Source organism: Zingiber officinale, chromosome 8A (genome assembly GCF_018446385.1).
Source record: "Zingiber officinale cultivar Zhangliang chromosome 8A, Zo_v1.1, whole genome shotgun sequence".
In the NCBI taxonomy this organism is placed as follows: domain Eukaryota; kingdom Viridiplantae; phylum Streptophyta; class Magnoliopsida; order Zingiberales; family Zingiberaceae; genus Zingiber; species Zingiber officinale.
This window is the reverse complement of record NC_056000.1, coordinates 24,179,736-24,201,748: the sequence shown is the minus strand read 5'-3', so window position 1 is coordinate 24,201,748 and position 22,013 is coordinate 24,179,736. Positions and strand designations below refer to the sequence as shown.

The following is a 22,013-nucleotide window of genomic DNA, read 5'->3' as shown; positions in this document are numbered from 1 at the left end:
CACCAACATCAACAACACACACTATAAGTGATACCATTTCCCAACTTATCGGGCTTATTGATTCATCGAACTAAATCTCACCCATTGATAAATTAAAGAAATAAATATCAAATATATGTGCTTGTTATTATATTAAGATTAAGAGCACACACTTTCATAATAACCAAGGTCTTTGTTTCTTTATAAAGTCAGTATAAAAGAAACGACCTCAAATGGTCCTACTCAATACACTCTGAGTGTACTAGTGTAATTATACAGTTAAGATAAACTGATACCTAATTACACTACGACCTTCTAATGGTTTGTTCCTTTCCATTTTGATCGTGAGATACTGTTTATAATTTATAAGGTACTGATAATATCATCTTCTGTATGTGGCACCACATACTATATTATCTACAATATAAATTAATTGAACAACTACAACTAAATGTAGACAATTTGACCAAATGTGATTCTTTATTCATAATGAATGTTTACAAAGCTTAGGCTTTCAGTATACACTCCAACAGGTCCTCTACGGGGAATTTGATCTTTTGGCAATAGGTCGAGACTACCGCCCGGAATTCATTGAGGGTTGATCGACCCAGGATGACGTTATAGGTTGATAGGGCGTCTATGACAATGAAGGTGGTGGTCCTGGTCCTTCGGAGCGGCTCTTCTCCGAGTGATATGGTCAACCTTGTCTGATCGATCAGCAGGACCTCATTATCGATGAACCCGTACAAAGGGGTTGTCATCGGTAGCAACTCGACCCGGTCAATCTGGAGCTGGTCAAAGACCTTCTTGAAGATGATGTTGACTGAGCTTCCTGTGTCAATAAATATGCGATGAATAGTGTAGTTGGCAATTACCGCACGGATGATGAGGGTGTCGTCGTGCGGTACTTTGATCCCATCGAGATCCTTGGGACCAAAGCTAATTTCGGACCCGTTCGCCCTCTCTTGGCTGCATCATACAGCATGGATCTCCAGTCGTCTAGCATACGACTTCCGGGCTCGGTTGGAGTCTCCGCTGGTCGGTCCACTTGTTATGATGTTGATTTCACCCCGAGCGACGTTGCTTCAGTTTTCTTCTTCCCGAGTGGAGTGCCCGCCTCGCCCGCGTGAGGCTGGGGCACGGTCGTCATTCCTTGCTTGAGGATGGTGTTGCCGCTCGGGAGACCTTCGGGTCTCCTCTCGCCGTCCGGTACTCGGCCGCCTATATCATATTTCAGGGGAAGGCGATCATCGGCGATAACTCCTAGGAGTCGGCTGGGTGACTGCAGGGACTCCACGACAGTCTCGGGTGTTGTGGGTGACAGATTGATGGAAGGCACAGAACATAGGAGTCCATACCTTTCCCTTGGGCCTTGGTCGTTCGGCCGCCACGTGCTGGGCGGCGTGTGGCCTTGCTTCCTAATGTGGTCGCGCCACATCGGCTCGGGGCCCCCTTGGAGGCTGATGGCTGGTTGGCGGCCTTCATTCAGCATGCACAACCGATTCTAATGGCGCTTCTTTCCTTCGGGTCGCCTAAGCTTCCTCCACGTTAATATACTCGCTGACCTTTTTTAGCATATGGTCGTAATCGCGGGGCGGCTTCCTGCTGAGCGAGCGGAAGAAGTCCCCGTCGATGAGCCCTTAGGTGAAGGCATGCATCAAAGTTTCGGATAAGACTGTGGGGATGTCCATGGTCATCTAGTTAAAGCGTTGGATGTAGGCCCGTAGAGTCTCTCTAGGCTCTTGCTTTATAGAGAAAAGACTGACGCTAGTTTCTGATAGCGCCTGCTGCTCGCGAAGTGGTGGAGGAAAGCCACTCGGAAGTCTTTAAAGCTTTGAATCAATCCATCCGGCAATCTTCGAAACCACCGTTGGGCTGAGCCGGATAGCGTAGTGAGGAAGACTCGGCACTTAACTCCATCCGTATACTGATGAAGGGTTGCAGCGTTGTCGAACTTGCCGAGGTGGTCGTTTGGGTCAGTCGATCCATTGTATTTGCCGATCGCCAAGGGCGCATAGTGCCTTGGCAGAGGATCTCGCAGAATCGCCTCGGAGAATTGGCCATTGATCCACTCGGGGGATGAGTCAGCTTGGGGCGCTTTACCCTTTCTCGTGTCCCGAGCCGGAACTTCGTCCGATGAAGATCGGTCTTTATTCGCTTGCGCAATCTTGGAGGGCGTCTGGAATAAGGCCCGATGGAATGTGATCGGGGCGGGCGACTCTTCTGCTTGTGTACCGGTCGGACCTTTGTTTTGACCCCATATGGAGAGCTGTTCTGGCCGGTCTTCTTGCATCGTTCGGCCTCTGGATGCTGAAGTTGCTTGTTGTGCCTGCCGCTCGGCTAGCGTCTTCTGTTGCTGTTCTATTATCTTGGCCGGTCGCGCTTGTACGAGCGCGTCAAGCTCCTTTTGGGAGAGTGTCACGGTGTGTTGGTGTCCAGCTTCTTCCATCTCCTTGACTCGGATTCAGGTGCGTTCCCACAGACGACGCCAATTTGATCATGTTCGAGAGCTGAGTCGATGGACGCTGGGGACGTGATGCTCCTGTTGATTGGTCGAAGACATAGGTCCTTTGCCGTCGTGAACCTACAAACATAGTGCCGAGCCGAGGAGGGGTTCCCCGGCGATGGCCCTCCGACACTCAAGTCAAATCTCCGACAGAAAGAAGTAGAGCAAGGAAGAAACGAGAACTGTAGCTACAGTAATGAAGCGAGCATACCTCCGTCGAAGTCTGGGGGTCCTTATATAGGGCTCCCCAGAGGCGCGCGCACGCTCCCCGAGGTGTGCACTCTCCTCAAAGCATACTTGGAATGGATGTGTCAGAAAAGCGTGCATGTCACCATACCTTAGTAGCACGAGCATATCTCTGACGTGACAGTGGAAGCTTCCATCGTACGATTTTCTGTTTGACCGTGCTGCTATCCATGTCCCCTGTCGGTGGCACTGATCCCTAGGAAGATTTCGCCAACCGCTCTCTCTGTCCTTTACCGGGCCAAGCGGAGGAACCGCTCGGCCGGCGCCTTACTCGGGTCGAGCGGAGGCCACGTCGGCTAACGCCCTCTAGGCGGATGCCCGCTCGACCGGTGATCTGATGTCCGGATCCATCATATCGAGCGAGTGAGCCTTAACTGCAGGGTTGATATCGTATCTACTGTTTAGCCGAGCGGGATGGTCGCTCGGCTTTCGTTTCTTCCCGCTTTGCCTTATGAGCATCGGAAATTCGGCGTCAGGCCGTGCTGTCAAGATGTTGGGTCAGCTTTTTCTCCTGTTGATCAGGAAGGTAATTCGCTCGGTCAGATGTTTGTCGGGTGTTGACCACTTTGATCTCCTGCCGGGCGGGCTCCCCCTTTACCACCGGATCAATAAGTATATTATTTTTTGAAGTTTTTTAATCGATGACTCAAAGTCACGGAATTTGAATTTTAAAAAAAATAATATTATAGTTTTTCTAAGATTTATTTTTGTTCTAAATTGAAACGGATGTGATTCTAACTAGGGGTGAGCATTCGGTTAATTCGGTTCATAAATTAATTGAATTAATCAAAAATCGATTTAGTGTTGACTAATCAAATCAAATCAAAATTTTACTAAAATTAAATTAATCAAATTGATTATTTCAATTAATACTGAATTAACTAAATTTATTTAAAATAATAATAAAAAAATTATATAAAATTAATATCAAATTAACTAAATTAACTGAATGCACATCCCTAAATTTTCAACAGCAAGCGGAACTCGCCGCAGCCCACCAGGGCCACCGGAGCCCGTTTCCTCCATCTCGCCTCAGCCACTACCGGATAGATTCCGATCGACCAGTCAGCAATCTTCTCTTCAAGGGTTCCTCGTGAGAAGTAACCGTTTTTGAGTGGATCTGGAGGTGAACTCAATATGAATTGGAGGATGAACGATCACCGTGGATGGGCCTGATAGAACGTTTCAGATATATTTTGGTCCATCCGATCAGAGTGGTGTTCAGAATGAAGTTGCAATTTTCATGATCGAGTGCCGGCACTAGGGTTCATGTCTCCCAGATTCATTTCTCTTTCGTTCTTTTTCCTGTCAATCTCAACTGTAAAAATTCAATCTTGTGATAGGTTTTTTTTTTGTTTGGATGGTCAAAATGCCTTTACTTGGCCCTAAAAGCTTTGCATTTTTGTCTATTGGATGACCAGGTATTGGAGATTTCTGGAGTTCACGGATCCGGAATCTATCCGGTAGTGGTAAGCACATGGCCATTTCGAGAGGCGGTGCGAGCAGCCTGGAGATCCGTCAATGACTATGGTTCGTCGGCTGTCACTGCCGTGGTGGAAGGCTGCTCCGCCTGCGAGGAGCTGCGCTGTGATGGCACAGGTAAGAGTGATTACAATTATCGACTTAACTAAGAGCATATATGAACCTATCAAGTATGAAATATGATTTGGATATTATATCCTTCATATATTTAGGTCATATATCCTTCATATCCCCAGAGATCTTTTGAGTCGTGAAGTGAAATTTGAACGTTACAAATTTCAGAGGGTAAAATAAAATGCAAATGAATCGTTGCCTTCCCCTCCCTTCTCCTCCAAACTTCTCCATACAAGTGCAACAACTTGTAGGCGCAGTACCACATATCTAATGAAGCATACTCTAAAGATGGAATGCAACTCTATCTTCATAATAAACTATTGTCATAAAAGAATCGTTTTTACTCCATGATGAACTTGACATTGAGAACATCTTAAATACAGTGACTAAGTGGACAGGACATATGCCTGTTGAAATTTGTGGAATAATGCCTTCCTGATATTTCTGATTCTGAGCAATTTTGGCAATCTTTCTTGTGATCTAAGATAGTTGGACAACTTGATTTTTTTTTCCTGAATTTATGCTTGTGGCAATTTAGACATCATTGTGTGCAACTAAATGCTCCATTTTAATACTCAAGTTGTGACTCGGCGAATCAGATAACCATATTTGTTTCAACTTTCAACTAAATTAACAAGTGTGATACAATATCTAAGATTTTTCACTTTAATGCTTATTAGAATAATCTTTCAATTCTAAAGATAGATATGTAAGTGCTCAAGCCAATGAAACTCTCATTATTGCTTAGGCAAGTAAATGATGGAGATGAACACAACTCAATGCAATGCAAACAAGAGGATTTGCAAAGGTTCTTCAATTGTGTCAATTTTTTAAGGCTTGCTGTCTAGGATTTCACACAAGTTGCTTCAGTAATCTTCTAATTTACATCTTGTCAGAATATGACACTCAAATTTGCCCTACAAGCTTCTTATTCTCTCTAGTATTACCTTCCTACAATGCATCTCACCTGTTTCATGCTACAATTCAATAGGCAATGATGGATGTTTGTATTTCACAAATGACTAATATTTTACCCCACTCAAGTCTCTTTGGTGAAGATACACCCTTTGAGCTTATCACTCGAGCTCTTGAATGTGACACTTATTTACAATCTACTAAGGCTGTAGAGTAATTTATTCTCTTTTTGTATCTCTATCTCTTAGAGCATCGTCCTATTTTGATTATGAGTCCTCTTAACTCACTAAGTAGGTAATTCACCTTTTTCAAATCCCTAGTCTTTTAGGGTTTTCCAAAATAACAAGCATAGTAGTTAGTTCTTGCTAGAATCTTGGCTTACTAAAAACGAGTGTCTAATTGTGCAAGATGTAGAGTCCTAAATGAATAGGATGTTTGTGACCAAGCTTAATATTCAACTCGATAAGAGCTTGTTTATGTATGTTGACTTTTAAAAACAAACCAAGCGAATAACCTTGAACACTGGTGAACTTGATTCAATTACGTTTGTTATACAACTCATGAGCAATTCATAAATTAACTTTATCCATAAATTTTTCTAAGGTCCGAGTATGATCTTATTTCTTTAGTTTTAATTCAAATACGTCAAAAATATAATTCATGTCTTAAAATTTCTATAATTTTAAAATTTTGGTATATATTAACAGTGAGAAAATAATAAGTTTATTATTTTAACTAAATTTTAGATGCAACCATGTCTCTTGTTGTGTTTGATAACAAGCTCGAGCTTGAGCTTGACTCAAGGTGAACCTTGATAAGAATCTTAATAAAAAAGCTATAAAAAGTTCTATAAGACAAATGAACAAGCTTGAATATCAGTTCATGTCAGCTCGTTTACCATCCCAGCAATAAGCAACAATTCATCTTGAGAAATGCACACTTCTCTTGGCTTCCTCGTGAGTTGTTAAATTATTTATCTGAGCAATTCAGAGGGTCCTCTAGTTCTACAGGTCTTAATTAAACTCTTACATTCTTCTTGCCACAAAGGTACTAAATTTGTTTAAATACAAGAACCCTAATATTGATGTGAGCTTCTATGGAAGCTCTAATGGTCCAAAGTGATTTAAATAATTATTCTGATAAAGCTTAGGTTTTTCTTCTTCATCAATTCCAAAAGTTAAAATAACAATCGGAAGAGGTATTACAAAAAAAAAACAAAATAAAGCAGAAAGTACCTCAAGGTAGATGCCTTATAAAATTTTTCAATATTGATCTATTTCATCTCATATCTTTAATGACTTTTTGGAATGCCCCCGGGGGGCATAGTACAGATGGTGGACGCATGACATCTTTGGCATAATGGTCATGGGTCGATCCCTAGGAACTGACAATCTGTGGTCACCCCACCATGCGCCTAATATCTGTGTACCTACATTTACCTCCATTCATATCCGTGGGGTTGACACTAGGGGAGTCGCTAAGGTAGCGGATCTACCTTTTTTTTAATGATTTTTTGGAATACCCCTTACACCTCAGTATGCTGCTGTGTCGGAAAGGAAGAATCGAACACCTGGTTTTAGCAAAATGGAAGAATTTGCATTAAGGTAAGACTTTTTGTACTCTACTTCTACATGAGCGCATTTTTTTTTCTTTTAGGGGTGATGTACTTCTGTGTATGCTGTCTTATAGCTGACATGGTATCCTATCCTCTTAATGGTTAGGTTCTTTTCACATTTCTCTTTCCACAAGACCTCTATCTTATCTTCCTTTATGAATATTCAAATGTACATTCTTTTCCATTTAATAGCACTTGGAGGAGATATTATTTTCATGGTCTATCAAAGTGTGTTTTTCTTTGCCGTTGCTACTCTCTTAAGTCATATCGAACATTTATCTCTGGTGATGTAATTTTATTCGAGTCCACTCTATTCTCTGCTCTTCTTCTTTGCATATGAGTTCATGCAGACGCAGGTGGTGTTCCACATTCCTATGCTATTGTCATCTCCTGTACCTTTGCCATTTCAATCCTCATTCCCAACACAAATCCTCTATGCAGGTTTATAGCTGGCCATGAGTTTGCTCCAACACTTTCTTATAGCTTTCCAACCCCCTGCCGTCTCCATTGCCATCTTGGACCCTATTCTTTTCACAAAGGTATTAGAAAGAGTTCTACTTTATACCTTTTAATTTTTTTTCTATGCATCTCTATCGCACAAATATCTCACTTTTCTGTCTTTTCATCTTTACAACCAAGGCTATTATATCGAGATTTGTATCGTGAATTGTTTTGGACAAGAATCCATAAAATAAAAAAAATCATGTGATTGTTAAGTCGCAAAGCAAATATATTTTTCAGTCATCTGATGTTTGTTTTATGTGGTTATAGCAATTGCATCACTCTCTCATCACAGATTCCCAGATTATTTAGTTCACTTTCATTATTTAAGTCAAGTTGAATTTGAACAGTTGGGCCTGGTGGCAGTCCAGATGAGAATGGAGAAACTACATTAGATGCTCTTGTTATGGATGGGGTAACTATGGACCATTTATATCTCATGTCTTGTTTTATTGCATTAAGTTGTATAGAAGGTTATGGTTCCTCCTTTCTCGAAGGACACTGTTAGACCACTATGGAGGTTGGAGCTGTGGCTGCTATGAGATTCGTGAAGGATGGCATAAAAGTGTTGATACAGTTTGACCTGGCTGTTGTTTTGATGTTGACACTGATTTAAGTTTGTATCAGATATTAACTAAACTCAGACTGATTAATGATCAAGGTTGATCATGTGGAGAGGAAAAGTCCAAGTACGGATACTTGGCACGCAAGTCGGAGAGAGCTCGGTAGCTCGTTCTCCGAACTAGGTCAGAGAGGGCTCGGTAGCTCGTTCTCTGGACCGGACGAAGTCGGAGAGGGCTTGGTAGCTCGTTCTCCGGACTAGGTCAGAGAGGGCTCGGTAGCTCGTTCTCTGGACCGGACGAAGTCGGAGAGGGCTCGGTAGCTCGTTCTCCGGACTAGGTCAGAGAGGGCTTAGTAGCTCGTTCTCTGGACCAGGAAGACGTTAGGGTTTAGGGCTGGGAGGCTCTAAAATTAACACAGGGTCATTGGATCGGTCTGTTGACCGATCCAGTGATACCCTGGTTGTCTGGATCGGTCGACAGACCGATCCAGTGATACCTTAGGTATCTGATCGGTCGGTGGACCGATCAGTAACCACACAGAAACTTTCTGTGGGTTATCTGATCGGTCTGTGGACCGATCAGTAACCACACAGAATATTTCTGTGGGTTATCTGATCGGTCTGGTGATCGATCAGTAACAAGCGACGAAGACTCAGAATCATAGGGGGATCGGTCTGTGGACCGATCCACTCCTCGGACCGATCAGGATGAGTCCTGATCGGTCCAGAGAGCCATGGATCGGTCTGTTGACCGATCCACAATATGTCGTTTGTTTCTGCGATTTCTGATTGCGATTTCTGATTCACCTGATCAAATCATCTGCTGTGAGATTTTTGAGTTACAGGTTGCAGGTGACGTGTCAATGTTTAATTTCAAATTAAGCTACACCAGAAGAATAAGAACAAGTGACCTTTCTGCTGTGTTTCACTGCGAGTGGTGCAATTCGAGTATCAACGTTCACTGACTGCGATCAGTTGGCAACAGCTTGACTCTTGTTCATTGGTTCGAGCTCAGAGACACTAGTGAAGACCATGGAAGGTATTGGTGTGAGTTCAGAGAACCGGATGAGAAGGAAGAGTGATTGGCGACGCCTGAGTTGGTTGCAGCGATTCGACACAAGTGACAGTGATTCGGGAGTGAGAAAGCAGAATAAGAAGAAGGAAGAAGGAAGAAGAGAGGTTTGCAAAGGTTCTGAAAAAAAAAAAACTCTTTGTCGATCAAGCAAGAGGCGGTGTTGAGCTCTTGGCTGAAGCTTCCTTCTGTCTTTGCATTTTTCACTTCGTGGCTGTAAGTTCATTTGCTCAATTCTTTAGCCACTGAACTCTGTAAGTCATTGTGCTTTATTTTCAAATCTATTCTGTGACTTTTGTGGAGAGGTTACTCCACCGAGAAGGAGAAATACTTAGCCAGAATTTGTCCGGGGTGTGATCTACCGAAAGATCAAGGGATCGTCCACCTTACGGACACGCCGAGGAGTAGGGGCAAGTTATCCCCGAACCTCGTATATACTTGTGTAAGCTGTGGGTTGGTTTTCTTTCCTTGCATCAGTTTTTGTTTTGTTTATTTCCGCTGTGCTAACAAAGTTTTGTGAGGAAATTGATTGAGTTTTTAGTGGAGGCTATTCACACCCCCCCTCTCTAGCCATCCGAAGGTCCTAACAAGTGGTATCAGAGCAAGGCGCTCTTCATCCGGATTAACACCCTAAAGAGCAAGAAGATGGCTATGAAGGAAGGTTTTAGTACCAATCGCCCACCCTACTTCGATGGAGCGGACTTCCAATATTGGAAGAGCCGTATGGAGTATTATCTCAAGACCGACATCTCCATGTGGTTCTCGGTCAAGGAAGGTTTCACACCACCGAAGGATGAAGAAGGTAAGGAACTAGAGTCGTCAAGGTGGTCCGCCGAGCAAACTCGCAAAGGACAAGCCGATGCCAAGGCGGTGGTCACACTAAAATGTGGAATAGCCAAAGATCAACTTGTCAAGGTAGGTCCATTTGTGAGTGCAAAGGATTTGTGGAACAAACTCATTGAGCTCCAAGAAGGAACTCGAGACTCTCGGATCGCCAAGAGAGACTTGTTCCTAAACCAACTACAAAATCTCACCATGAAGGAGAACGAAACGGTAAGTGAACTACACGGAAGGTTCAAAGAGATCATCAATGGTCTTCATTCCGTAGATGAACGCGTAGAGAATCGCGATCTTGTAAGGTACGCTCTCAAAGCTTTTCCGAGGAATGCCTTGTGGTCATCTATGGTAGATGCCTACAAGGTCTCCAAGGATCTTTCAATTGTTAAGTTAGATTAATTCTTTTGTGAAATGGAACTTCATGAACTTGCTAACAAGGGTCAAAAGGAGAAAGGTATTGCTTTAGTTGCAGGAGAAAAGAGCAAGGATGGAAGAAGGAAGAAAGAAAAGAAGAAGGAGAAAGAAATTCCTACATCCTCATCCTCCTCTGAGTCCGATGATGAAGGTGGATCATCATCAAGCGAGATGGCCAACTTCGTGAGAAGAATCATGAGAAGGAGCCGGAGATACAAAGTGAAAGGTAAGTCTATTGATCAAAATATTGATAAGACTAACGTTACGTGTTATGAGTGTAGCAAGAAAGGACACTATCGGAGCGAGTGTCCAAAACTCAAGAAGAAGGAAGAAAGGGCCAAGAAGAAGAAAGCTCTCAAAACTTCTTGGGATGAATCCTCCTCAAGCTCATCGGAAGAAGAGAAGGAGAAAAGCACTCGTCAATTAGCGCTCATGGCAAGGGAGGAATCGGACTCCGGAAGTGATACATCAACCACAGCTTCATCATCTTCGGATGATGAAGAGGTAACTTCTCCACATTTAGAAAAATGCTATAAAACTATTGCACATTTATCAACTTTGCTTAAGAAATCAAAAACTGAAATCAAATTATTAAAAGAAGAAGTAGAACACTTGAAGACTCTTAGGGAAGATGAGGTTGATGACCTTCATCAAGAGCTTCTTGAGGATGAAAACAAAGCCTTAAAGAGTGAAGTTGAGAAACTCAAGAAAATGCTTGAGAAATTATCAACTAGCTCTAAAACCTTAGATATGATTCTAAATGCCCAAAGGGTGGTCTACAACAAGGCTGGATTAGGATATCAACCTAAGGAGTCTAGTTTCTCTGCTCTTCTTCTTTGCATATGAGTTCATGCAGACGCAAGTGGTGTTCCACATTCCTATGCTATTGTCATCTCCTGTACCTTTGCCATTTCAATCCTCATTCCCAACACAAATCCTCTATGCAGGTTTATAGCTGGCCATGAGTTTGCTCCAACACTTTCTTATAGCTTTCCAACCCCCTGCCGTCTCCATTGCCATCTTGGACCCTATTCTTTTCACAAAGGTATTAGAAAGAGTTCTACTTTATACCTTTTAATTTTTTTTTCTATGCATCTCTATCGCACAAATATCTCACTTTTCTGTCTTTTCATCTTTACAACCAAGGCTATTATATCGAGATTTGTATCGTGAATTGTTTTGGACAAGAATCCATAAAATAAAAAAAATCATGTGATTGTTAAGTCGCAAAGCAAATATATTTTTCAGTCATCTGATGTTTGTTTTATGTGGTTATAGCAATTGCATCACTCTCTCATCACAGATTCCCAGATTATTTAGTTCACTTTCATTATTTAAGTCAAGTTGAATTTGAACAGTTGGGCCTGGTGGCAGTCCAGATGAGAATGGAGAAACTACATTAGATGCTCTTGTTATGGATGGGGTAACTATGGACCATTTATATCTCATGTCTTGTTTTATTGCATTAAGCTGTATAGAAGGTTATGGTTCCTCCTTTCTCGAAGGACACTGTTAGACCACTATGGAGGTTGGAGCTGTGGCTGCTATGAGATTCGTGAAGGATGGCATAAAAGCTGCGAAGTTGGTCATGGATTTTACAGAACACACATTGCTGGTTGGAGAGAAAGCCTCCATCTTTGCAATGTCCATGGGCCTTTCTGGTCCAACTAATCTTAGTTCTGCCGAATCAATTGAGAAATGGGTTAAGTGGAAGAAGGAGAATTGCCAACCTAACTTCAGGAAAAATGTCATTCCTGCAAAAGGCTGTGGACCTTATCATCTTCATGACAATGTACTTTCTGTTCGTGAGAGCTCTTGCAAGGTTTCTGAATTGAATAATGGTGAGAGCAATTGGTTTGGAGATGGGAATGATTTACATTCCTTTGAAAGACAATTCAAATTTGTTAATCGGCACAATCATGACACAATCTCAATGGCTGTAATTGATAAAGTAAGTCTCTATAGCTTGTTTGCTTAGAATTCCCCTTTGTAAACTGACTGGTCTGTTTCTTTAAAGATGGGGCATATTGCTGTTGGGACATCAACAAATGGAGCTACTTTCAAGGTTCCAGGCAGGCAAGCCTCAGGGTTTAAAACAATTTTAGCTGTTAATTTGAAATAATGGTTTATATCATATTGTCATTTCTATCTATTATCTCATGTAAGAGCATCAAAGGCACATCTTTTCACTCCTTTCATTGACTAGTTCATTTGAAAATTTAGTACACATTTTGTCAATTTACATTGATGTTTTGTTTCATATGACATGTAAAGGTTATAATTTTTGCCTCATCTTGATGACTTTTGATTTCATTTGTTCTATGTATGTAGATTCATAGTGAAGGAGAAACATGAATGTAGATGTAAGGTTTCAATAATTTGGTCATGAACCCTAGTTGTAATGATAAACAAATAAAAAGTTTCTAAAATTGATATTTGAGCATGTTAGTAAGATTGGTTTTATTCAAATTTACTCAAAAGTATTTAAATGAAGAAAATTAGCCAAGGTCATGCAATATGAGGTCAGAACGATTATGTAGTTAACTAACATGAATATGCCAGAATTCAGCTTGAGTAAAAAGGAAAATGTATCAAGATTGATTAATTAGTATAAGTGAGAATATATTGCAGAATGCTTTGATCTTAATTCTCACCTTTAATTACCATACCTAAACACTAATTTCATACTCTTTTGGCATTTTAAGATCATGTAGGATAGATAACAAAAGTATAGATAGTTCACTACTTGAGATTTGCCCATAATGCTAAATTTTTAGATGACCAGTTGAGCTAACAACACAGGATGAATGGTTGATGAAACTAGTTAATGGGTTTGTCAAAATTAGCCAATGCTATTTCTCTAATACAATTACCCACAGACCTTTTTTAAATGCTCCTATGCGCTCTTGAATTTATCTTTCTATATTATTACATACTTTACAGAGAATATTGAGACCGAGTCATCTTATCTCTAAGAGAATTCCTTTCTTCTCCAAGCCTTAAAGAGCCTTCGAAAGTGATATAATCACGATAACAGCTAGCCAAAAGGACTCTATTAAATATATTATATGTTTAAGACCTCTATTGGCTTTTGCTTGGTTGTTTCCTTGAAGCTTGGGGGAGACATGATTGGGTGCTGTCTTCTATGAATTAGATGTCTATTTGTGAATAGTTTTTCAGTGACAACCAAAAGTTGCAGATCCGTGAGTTTTGAACATTTTCTTGCTGCATATGTTAGTTAACACTACACAAGCCAAGAAACCTTGGGAGAATTTGAGAATCATCAAACTAACAAATTAGAAGACTAATAAAATTGCCCCCAAGGCATAGCACAAACGGTGGGCGCATGACATCTATGGCGTAATGACTAGGGGTCGATTCTCAAGAACTGACGACCTGGGGTTTACCCCACCATGCGCTTGACGCCTGTGTATCTGCATGTACTTCCCTCCATACCCGTGGGGCCCCTAGGGATCTACATTTTTTAGAAGACTAATAAAATTAACTTGTGTGAAAAACCTAGATAAGGTTTACCATGTAGAAGAGTGGCCTATTTGTGGAGCCTCTGAATTTTCCATAATCCCAAATTACTATTATGGTACTCGCTTACTTTGGTTATATGAAATTCTAAATTGCTTGATATATGACGCATTATGATTGTGCTTGTTCTAGTTTGAACATCATCTACAAAACAGTCCAGTGAACTGAATTTTAACATGGCACTATACCATAAGCTGTGCATACTATTGAGACCACTGGCAGTCTCAACACAGTATTCTAGAGTTCTTTGTATTCTAGTTTCCCATGTTGAATTCCTTTTCCCTTTGAAGAATATAGTGTGTTATATTTACAATTGGTATTCTAACAAGGAATCTTGAGGAAGAAGAAGATTAAGGTCTATCTGATTCAATAGTTGTCCTTGCTAACTAAGTGAGAGAAATTATATAGTCTTTAGAGTTAAATTATAGTATTCTACAGATAAAAATTTCATTTTGCACTTGGTCGCCTACCAAGTGAAACTCAAGGAAGAAGAATGTTAAAGATCAACCAGATTTTACAGTAGTCCTTGCTATATACAAGAAAGGTATATCTTGTCTTCAGAGCAAGTGTGAATCTTCTGTGTTCTAACAAGTGATTGTTGTCTCACTTGTAGCAGGCCTAGATAAGCTTTCTTCATTCATGTGTTCTTGAATGGCAAATATATTGTGTTCATTACTGGAATGTATGAGCAAACTATACCTTTGTTGATTTTGTTTGTGATTCAGCTCAAGCTACTTTATCAGTCCGTAGTTACTTGTATATTAATGCAAAATTTGATATTTAGTTTAGTGATGTCATCTATACAGGGTGGGTGATGGGCCAATTGCTGGATCCTCCGCATATGCTGATTCTGAAGTTGGTGCCTGTGGTGCAACTGGAGATGGGGATATTATGATGCGTTTTCTTCCTTGGTAATGTTCCACGTGCTCTTCTTTTTATATGTTGACTTATTGGGGCTCCCACAAACAAGTCCTTTTTCAAGTTCTGGTGTGATATTTTACTGTATAAACACTAATCTGGCATGCTTGCATGACTGATACATATTGATCACTGTTTTTTGGCTCCTGTTTTTTCCTTCTCTTTTGTTAAAATGTCGTTCCCAGGAGTTCGATCAGTTTATGCTAGTTTCGTGCTTCTTGCATCTCTCTGCTACTAGTCTGCTTGTGTCCAAAATCTACATAGGCCAGGGATGCTGGCTCCTAGTTACATGGGTAGCAAGTGATACTAGGTTATTAAAATGTCACAATTCAAACTTTTGGGTAAAATAACAGTGGATCACAAAATTAGCTTTATAGTTTTATGGACTGCAAATAAATACTTCTAGCTTATGTTGGTTGACCTGCCTAACACATTTAAATATATATATCTCTAGCCTTTCATTGTTTCTTTCACATTGCTATTTTGATATTTTAGATGAAATTCAGTTTCAGATAAGTTGTTTGTTAATTTTATTTGGTAATCAGTTGGATCAGATGACTTTCGTGTTAAATGGGTTAGTTTGCTCTGACCTGGAAACCCAGAAGGGCACTTGTGACGACCTACCAACCCAAATTGCCACTTGATTATAGCTTTTTTGCAACAAAAATTCAATGCAGTTGAATTCCAATTCCATAGCATTTCATAGTTCCAGCATTCGGAAATAACTAAATCTTGGGATGCTAATTGTTGTAAATATTAAAGAAAGATGATATGTTTAAGGAAAGAATCTCAAGGAAATATTTAAGGATAGACACATAAAATGATAGGGCCTACAAAAAGTGTAATGGTGCATTGAATTTATGTGTCTATCATTGAACATTTCTTTGAGATTTTTCCTTGTGTGTATCATTACTCAATATTAAAATAGCTGAACTCCACCGCATCCACTGTATTTTATTACGTTACTTATTTATCCATTGTATTCTAGCAATAACTATCAATGATAATTTAGTCAAATTTTCTTAGGGAAGAAATTTCATTCTTAATCCATCCAAACACAAGATTTAAGATTTCTATTCTTGAGAATCTGTTTCTATTCTAGTATTGTATAAGTTTGATAAATGATGCCGTGATTCATTGAATAGTAGCATGAACATATTGGTCAATAAGCCAATTTCAGAGCTACTTCTGGCTTACAAGAACTTAGTGTATTTTGTTTCTGTGAAAAATGTGATCTCCTGTATCCTTCCTCCAGCTATCAGGTAGTTGAGAGCATGCGACAAGGCATGGAACCTAAGCATGCTGCAGTAGATGCAATTTCCAGAATAGCTCGCAAGTTTCCCAACTTCGTTGGGGCTGTTGTTGCCATCGACAAGAAGGGCGTTCATGCAGGAGCTTGCCATGGCTGGACATTTCAATACTCTGTTAAAAATTCAAGCATGGAGGACGTTGAAGTATTCACAGTAGTACCTTGAAGCAGAGGTGAATCTGTGGCATCAATGGAGGCTCTAAACTACAAAATATTTGTTTGGACAAAAACAATTTTATGAACCCACAAGGATTTCTATTCCATTTTTGCCACAAATATTGGCTAAATTCTAATAGTTATACAAACCCTGCTCTGTATTATGATTATATATTCTATAGGCATTACATCTCCATTTTTGTTTGTCCAAGAAAGATGCTGATGATTGAACAAGAAGCTACTTTGCCGTGTAACACAATACAATGCATGCAGATCCCAGAAAATATTCAGGTTATTCATACATTTTTTTCCCTCTCTCCACATATTAGTCTCCAAAGGAGACAAACTAACCTTTCTTTGCACTTGGAAATAGCAGGTATCGTATCCATCATAAACTATGCTACTCAAACTCAAGCTCCTCACTTGCTCTTAGATCCTCCCAATTATGTACCTTCCAATCGGGCAATTGTTGGATGACAAGCTGCATGGGAACAGAGAAATATAAGAACATCTTTGTTTGGATCAATAAATACACCATTTTTATTGGTCGGTAGCTGACTCACTTCCCCTCTGGTATCTTTGTTCCCAACCACAGTTTGGCACGCCAATCTCCATGTCTTGGGCTTCTGCAATGTTTGAAGTGCATAAGCTGCATCGTCTAGTTACAGACCTGAGAAGGAAGATACAGTTGAGAAAACAGGATGGTTACCTTCTTGAGCAATTTCTTCTCTTTGTCAGTTCGCAGGCTTAACAATTCTTTGCCATCTACCACCTGAAAATCGTTGCAAGTTGTCACAACAAGTTGTCTGGATGAGTGAAGATGGAGGAGGTGAAGACCGAGGGAGTTCTACTACCTCCACAAGGCATGTCCCGCAGATGCCGCCTCCGGAGCAGTTCAGAAGTGGGCCGTCCTGCACGAATTGGCATTTCATCGAATCGAAGCGCTGCAAAGGATCGACAACGCGACTGAGGAGCAGCCTGACATACTCACATATGGTCCGTAAAGATCGATGTTGTGGTCCAGCATGATGTCCCTCAGCTTCTGGCCGCCGCAGGCCGACCGGCAATGCACGTCCGGCAGGCCGTCCGGCATCAGCCTCGGCTGCACCACCACCGCGAGGGGTCATAAGGAAGCCTACTCGTGGAATTATATCTATTTCGTTACGGGCGGGGCTTACGTGGACGAAGGCGAAGTCGATGGAGGGCGGTTCGTCGTTGTCAGGCGCGGCGCTGCCGTCGCTGCTCGCGGGGTTCGTGGCGATGGCGAAGAGCCGGCAGTGGCGGAGGAGCTTGAGGGAGCTGGGGGTGTGGGGGAAGCGCCGCGCGATGGTGGGAATGGAGGAGACGGCGGGAGGGTTGAGTTGTAGAAGTCCCATTGTTCGTTGCCGCCTGAAGCTCCGCCATGCAGTTTGTTCAGTTGGCTCCTTATCTGGAGCGCTCGGCTTTGTGTGTGGACAGCGTTTGCCTCATCCTTGCCTACGGTTAGCGGTTTGGGTTAAAAATCAGTTTTTTTTTCTTCTTTTCTGGTAATTATTCAAAGTATATTTATTATTATTATTATGATTTTTTTTAAAAAATTTTTACAAATATATTCATTGACATTTACCAAAAAAAAATGTCAATGATCCATAAATATGCATCATACCATTGCATATTTTTTTGTATATTTTATATACAAAAATATGCAATGGCTATAGTCCATTGATCCATGATATACAATTGCCTCATACCTTCAGCTGCTATTATTTTTGTATATAAAATATGCATTAAAAAAACCTTTTTTGCTCGAGATAACTTACAGCTTGGATGAATTTACTTGTTCTTACGAAGTATTTTTAGCAGAAATTCTATTTCATTGTATTTTGTTTTTTGTTTTTGATCGTAAAAGACGACTATGTTTATCTCAGCGCCTCCTTCAATCCGTCCCAAAATCAATACCGTATTTTGTAATTCTTAGGAGACATGCTGGGCCTGTGAACTTAAAACTAATATTTAGTACTTTTATGGCACCAGGCTTTTCTGGCACCAGGTTCTGTTCTACATTTGCTGTTTGCATTAACAAAAATTAGTAAAAAAAACTTAACAATTTTGCTTCAATTAGAATTGGTCTATGCTGTTTGGAGTTTCTGATTATTTGTGAGGTTTAGGTTGGGCTCGCATGAAGTCTTTCCATTGATGTACGCTCATGCCAAGTGTCTCTCATTATCAGTTCCATGTGAGATACATTAGATATTGAGTGACCCACTAAATGAGAAGATTATTTACCACGGCCGCAACTCGAACCAATTTTCCATGCTGTCATGTGAAGTGCATTGGTTTGGTTCTTATCATGAATTATTGGTTGATACTAAATTTGTCTGTAAGTCTTTATTACTTTGATACTGTGAGACCATTCACATCTATTTTTCTATCCAAAATATATAATTTAGAGTAAAAAAATTACTTTATTAAATTTGAATATCTACTTTTCAATACATCATATATCAACTTCCCTATTTTTTCTCTCTCCTTTATAATATTTAGAGAATGGAATTCATTTCCTAAATTTATAGAAGTATTGTTCATAAATGTATAATTTAAGAAATCAATAAGGTAGCTGATGCAAAGATTTTTTAATTATCTTATCCAAAATTTAAGATAAAATTTTTGAATAGGATATCTGATATGGATACGCTAAAAGAAAATCAAACTAGTATCTCTTTAATCTATTTGCTGAAATTTTACCACTCAACAGGTTGGATTTCGAACTGCTGATGCAAGCACAGTGCAAGAATTCAATCATGAAGCACTGATGATGAAGAAGATCAAACTGGTTGGTTATCCATTAAAAATATTCAAGACACGACAGTGTTGAATATAATAAGGATATTCTTATTAGATGAATTTATTTATAAATTATATATGTGAATATAATTTAAATTTTTTAAAATGATCTAACTTATGTTTATTAGGTTTGGTTATTGAATGTAGATCATGTATATGTAGAACCTTTAGTCCCGCATCTATTATCATTTATATACTGATAATAGATGTTCAGTATATATATGGACTTATAGTCTGATATCTATGATTATCTATGGGTTGATAATAGATATGCATTATATAATGGGTTGATCCCGAGAGGATTAGGGCATCTTTGAGACGTCTCTTCGTTCCCCATTGATAAAGAGGATTCGACACCTTCAACCCTGACTCCTCCGGAAGGCCAACCTTCTTCTCCTTTTTTTTCGCGGGATTATTGGATCGACGAGCTCTACACGAAGAACAATGACAATTTCGCTGCATACAGGTTCTTTGTTATTACAATATTTACTTTCTTATCCCATGTTCTCGATGAAACGAAGATCCATGCTCATATATTCTTGATTTTTCTATTCGCATTCTTATTTTAATTGTCTAGAATTCATGCGACTTAAGTTTTTACAATAATTCAGACAACTCTTATTAAAAACATGTTCACTTCTGACTTGGTGGGAAGTGGTATAAGAGGGCAGGCTAAGAAGGTAAGTATGCTGTGAGCATTCATTTAAATTTTGTTGATTTGTTTCTCCTTGGTTTATCAAAAAAATTTTGTCTGCTGATTAATAATTAGAGTCGTCAATATGAATTAGATCCGTGGGATCGATCTATCCCATCAAATAATTTAAATTGATTAGGTTGAAATTTTATCAATCCATTTAAAAATGGATCTAAGTTGGCTAACCCGACTAGGCCTGCGACTTGAATGGATTGGCCCACGATGACCTTAAGTTGGTCCGCAGATTTAGAAAAAAAATAAATTTAAAATTCATATGCGAAAATAATTTTTTATACCTTTTTAATAATTAATATGTTTAAAATTGGACAAAATAGACTTCCCTCATGCAAAATCAGATGAACGTAGCCCCTAGTCAACATCATATGAACGTAGCTCCCAGTCAACGACCTAGCAAACAGCTTTGTGCCATACGACCAGCCAAGACCTCACGATAGACAAGCCAGGCCACCCTTCTTTGGTATCCCATATCCATTGTTACTTACTTTAACTAGGGTCAACCTTGACTTTTGAGGGCCCTTGGACGAAAAGAGTAAAGTGATTTCTATAGGAAAAAAATTTACTAACGTATAATTTGAATGCAATTTAATAGAAAAACTTGAAAATCAATATATTTCATTTAAAATATAGTAAACTCCATACAAAATTTATTTCTTAAGATTTTTCAAAAAGTGCAACACCATACAAAATATGTCTCCTAAGTTCCTCAAAAAAGTATAATACCAACAAATAAAAAAAAAGTATGAAATAATCATTGAAAAAATATATATCTTCTAGCATTTTGAGAAGCAAAATTATCAATAAGTTATTCAAAATCAAGTTTTTCTAACACCTCATATTCGATACATAAAATTGTTAAGTCATTTACATTCAAATAATTATCATCATTTTTTCTCAATTCTTCTTGCTCATTTGTTGCATGATTATAATCATCATTTTCTCTCAATTCTTCCCGCTCATTGATTACATGATTGTTTACTTCTTCTTGATTGCTGCTTATTTATTGCATGATCATTTAGTTCTTTTTGATTTTCTTCTTGCAATTCATAATATTCAATTGAAGAGCTAATGTTAAAAAACTTACGAAGACCACCTTTGTGAGTTTTAATAATATATTCCACTCTTTTTCTTTTGTTTCTTTCTAACTCCAGGATTGATAATTTTTTAGAAACATATTTGTATTATAAATTTCAAGTGTAAAGATAACACACACAAAACCAGCAACAAAGCTAACAATGAAATAAATACAAATAGTAAAAATAATAATCAAAGAACAATAAAGTCTGGTTTGTGCTTAAAGCAATCAATATAGTTTATTCTATGATGATTAAAATTGGGATGATTTATTTAAACTCTTTCAAATCTGTAAGAAAAATTATAAAATATTGACTCCAATACAATATTAAAAATCAATATTGAATACTGACAATAAAAAAAATATAGATAAGTAGGTAACTTACGTTGTAAGTTTATATATTGATGAATGATGATGTTGATGAAACTAAAATTAATAAACTTTTCTAATTTAATTAGAAGAAATTCAAAGGAGAAGAAGGGAGTAAATTAACTTTCAAGATTCATACTTTACTTTTTAGAGTCTTATGACTTCTGTAAATAAATTAATGAAGAAAAAATTATACAAGAAATAAAATCTTGGAAAGAGAAAAAAAGATCTTTCTTTTTTTCCTTTTCTTTTATAGATTTTTTTTTTCTTAAATTTTAATAGAATTTTTTTTTGGACCTTTATTAAAACAATTCAACAATATATATATTTCTGGACCTTTATTAAAATAATCCAATCAAATATATTTTTTAGGTTTTATTAAAAAAATCTAAGTATATATAATATATATTATATATGCATATCAAATTTGGGGCTCCTAAAAATCGGGGGCCCTTGGCCATCACCCCTATGACATACCTCGGGGCCGTCCCTGACTTTAACATATCAATCATAAATCTAGCGTCTAGGGGTATCTAGGGTGAAACATTATCATCTTTTTGTATAATCTAGCATTATCATATGATGAAGCTTGAAAAACACAATGAGATCTCGAGTTCATACATTGGATAACCATGAAGTATATTATAAAATTTTTATACTAAAATATCACCTTAGAAAATAATAATTGATGATCCAAGCATAATCGCCTAGTTCATACCTTTCTATATGTTATTAGTAATACAAATTGATCCGGTGATAAAGACGGGGACCCTCGCTGGCGGAAGGTCAACGACACGTGGAGGTCAAAGGTCTAAGATTCAACCCGGAGACTGGCCGACCGGACGAAGCATGCCGACCGACCGGAGCT

At 39.0% G+C, this 22,013-nt stretch overlaps 2 protein-coding genes across 5 annotated transcripts; one reads left to right on the top strand and one right to left on the bottom strand.

The window, feature by feature from the left end:
* Positions 1 to 3,697: 3,697 nt before the first annotated feature.
* On the top strand, positions 3,698 to 16,297 carry LOC122008014 (probable isoaspartyl peptidase/L-asparaginase 3). 4 transcript variants are annotated; one of them, XM_042563587.1, is made up of 7 exons: positions 3,698 to 3,996; positions 4,153 to 4,330; positions 7,709 to 7,773; positions 11,760 to 12,194; positions 12,261 to 12,319; positions 14,590 to 14,694; positions 15,957 to 16,297. In XM_042563587.1, exons 3-7 carry the CDS (start codon positions 7,765 to 7,767, stop codon positions 16,174 to 16,176), a joined length of 828 nt encoding a protein of 275 aa, XP_042419521.1. In that variant the 5' UTR covers positions 3,698 to 3,996; positions 4,153 to 4,330; positions 7,709 to 7,764; the 3' UTR covers positions 16,177 to 16,297. The 4 variants fall into 4 exon arrangements, with proteins under 4 accessions (XP_042419521.1, XP_042419519.1, XP_042419523.1 ...); XM_042563585.1 differs by having other exon boundaries at positions 3,698 to 4,051; XM_042563589.1 differs by lacking the exons at positions 3,698 to 3,996; positions 4,153 to 4,330; positions 7,709 to 7,773 and adding exons at positions 11,169 to 11,288; positions 11,602 to 11,666 and having other exon boundaries at positions 11,749 to 12,194.
* Positions 16,298 to 16,389: 92 nt separating this feature from the next.
* Positions 16,390 to 17,601, bottom strand: LOC122008015 (photosynthetic NDH subunit of subcomplex B 3, chloroplastic-like). Its single transcript, XM_042563590.1, has 6 exons — positions 17,345 to 17,601; positions 17,158 to 17,268; positions 17,021 to 17,077; positions 16,876 to 16,938; positions 16,730 to 16,792; positions 16,390 to 16,647 (listed from the first exon to the last, which is right to left on the bottom strand). Exons 1-6 carry the CDS (start codon positions 17,540 to 17,542, stop codon positions 16,567 to 16,569), a joined length of 573 nt encoding a protein of 190 aa, XP_042419524.1. The 5' UTR covers positions 17,543 to 17,601; the 3' UTR covers positions 16,390 to 16,566.
* Between the last annotated feature and the right edge of the window lie 4,412 nt (positions 17,602 to 22,013).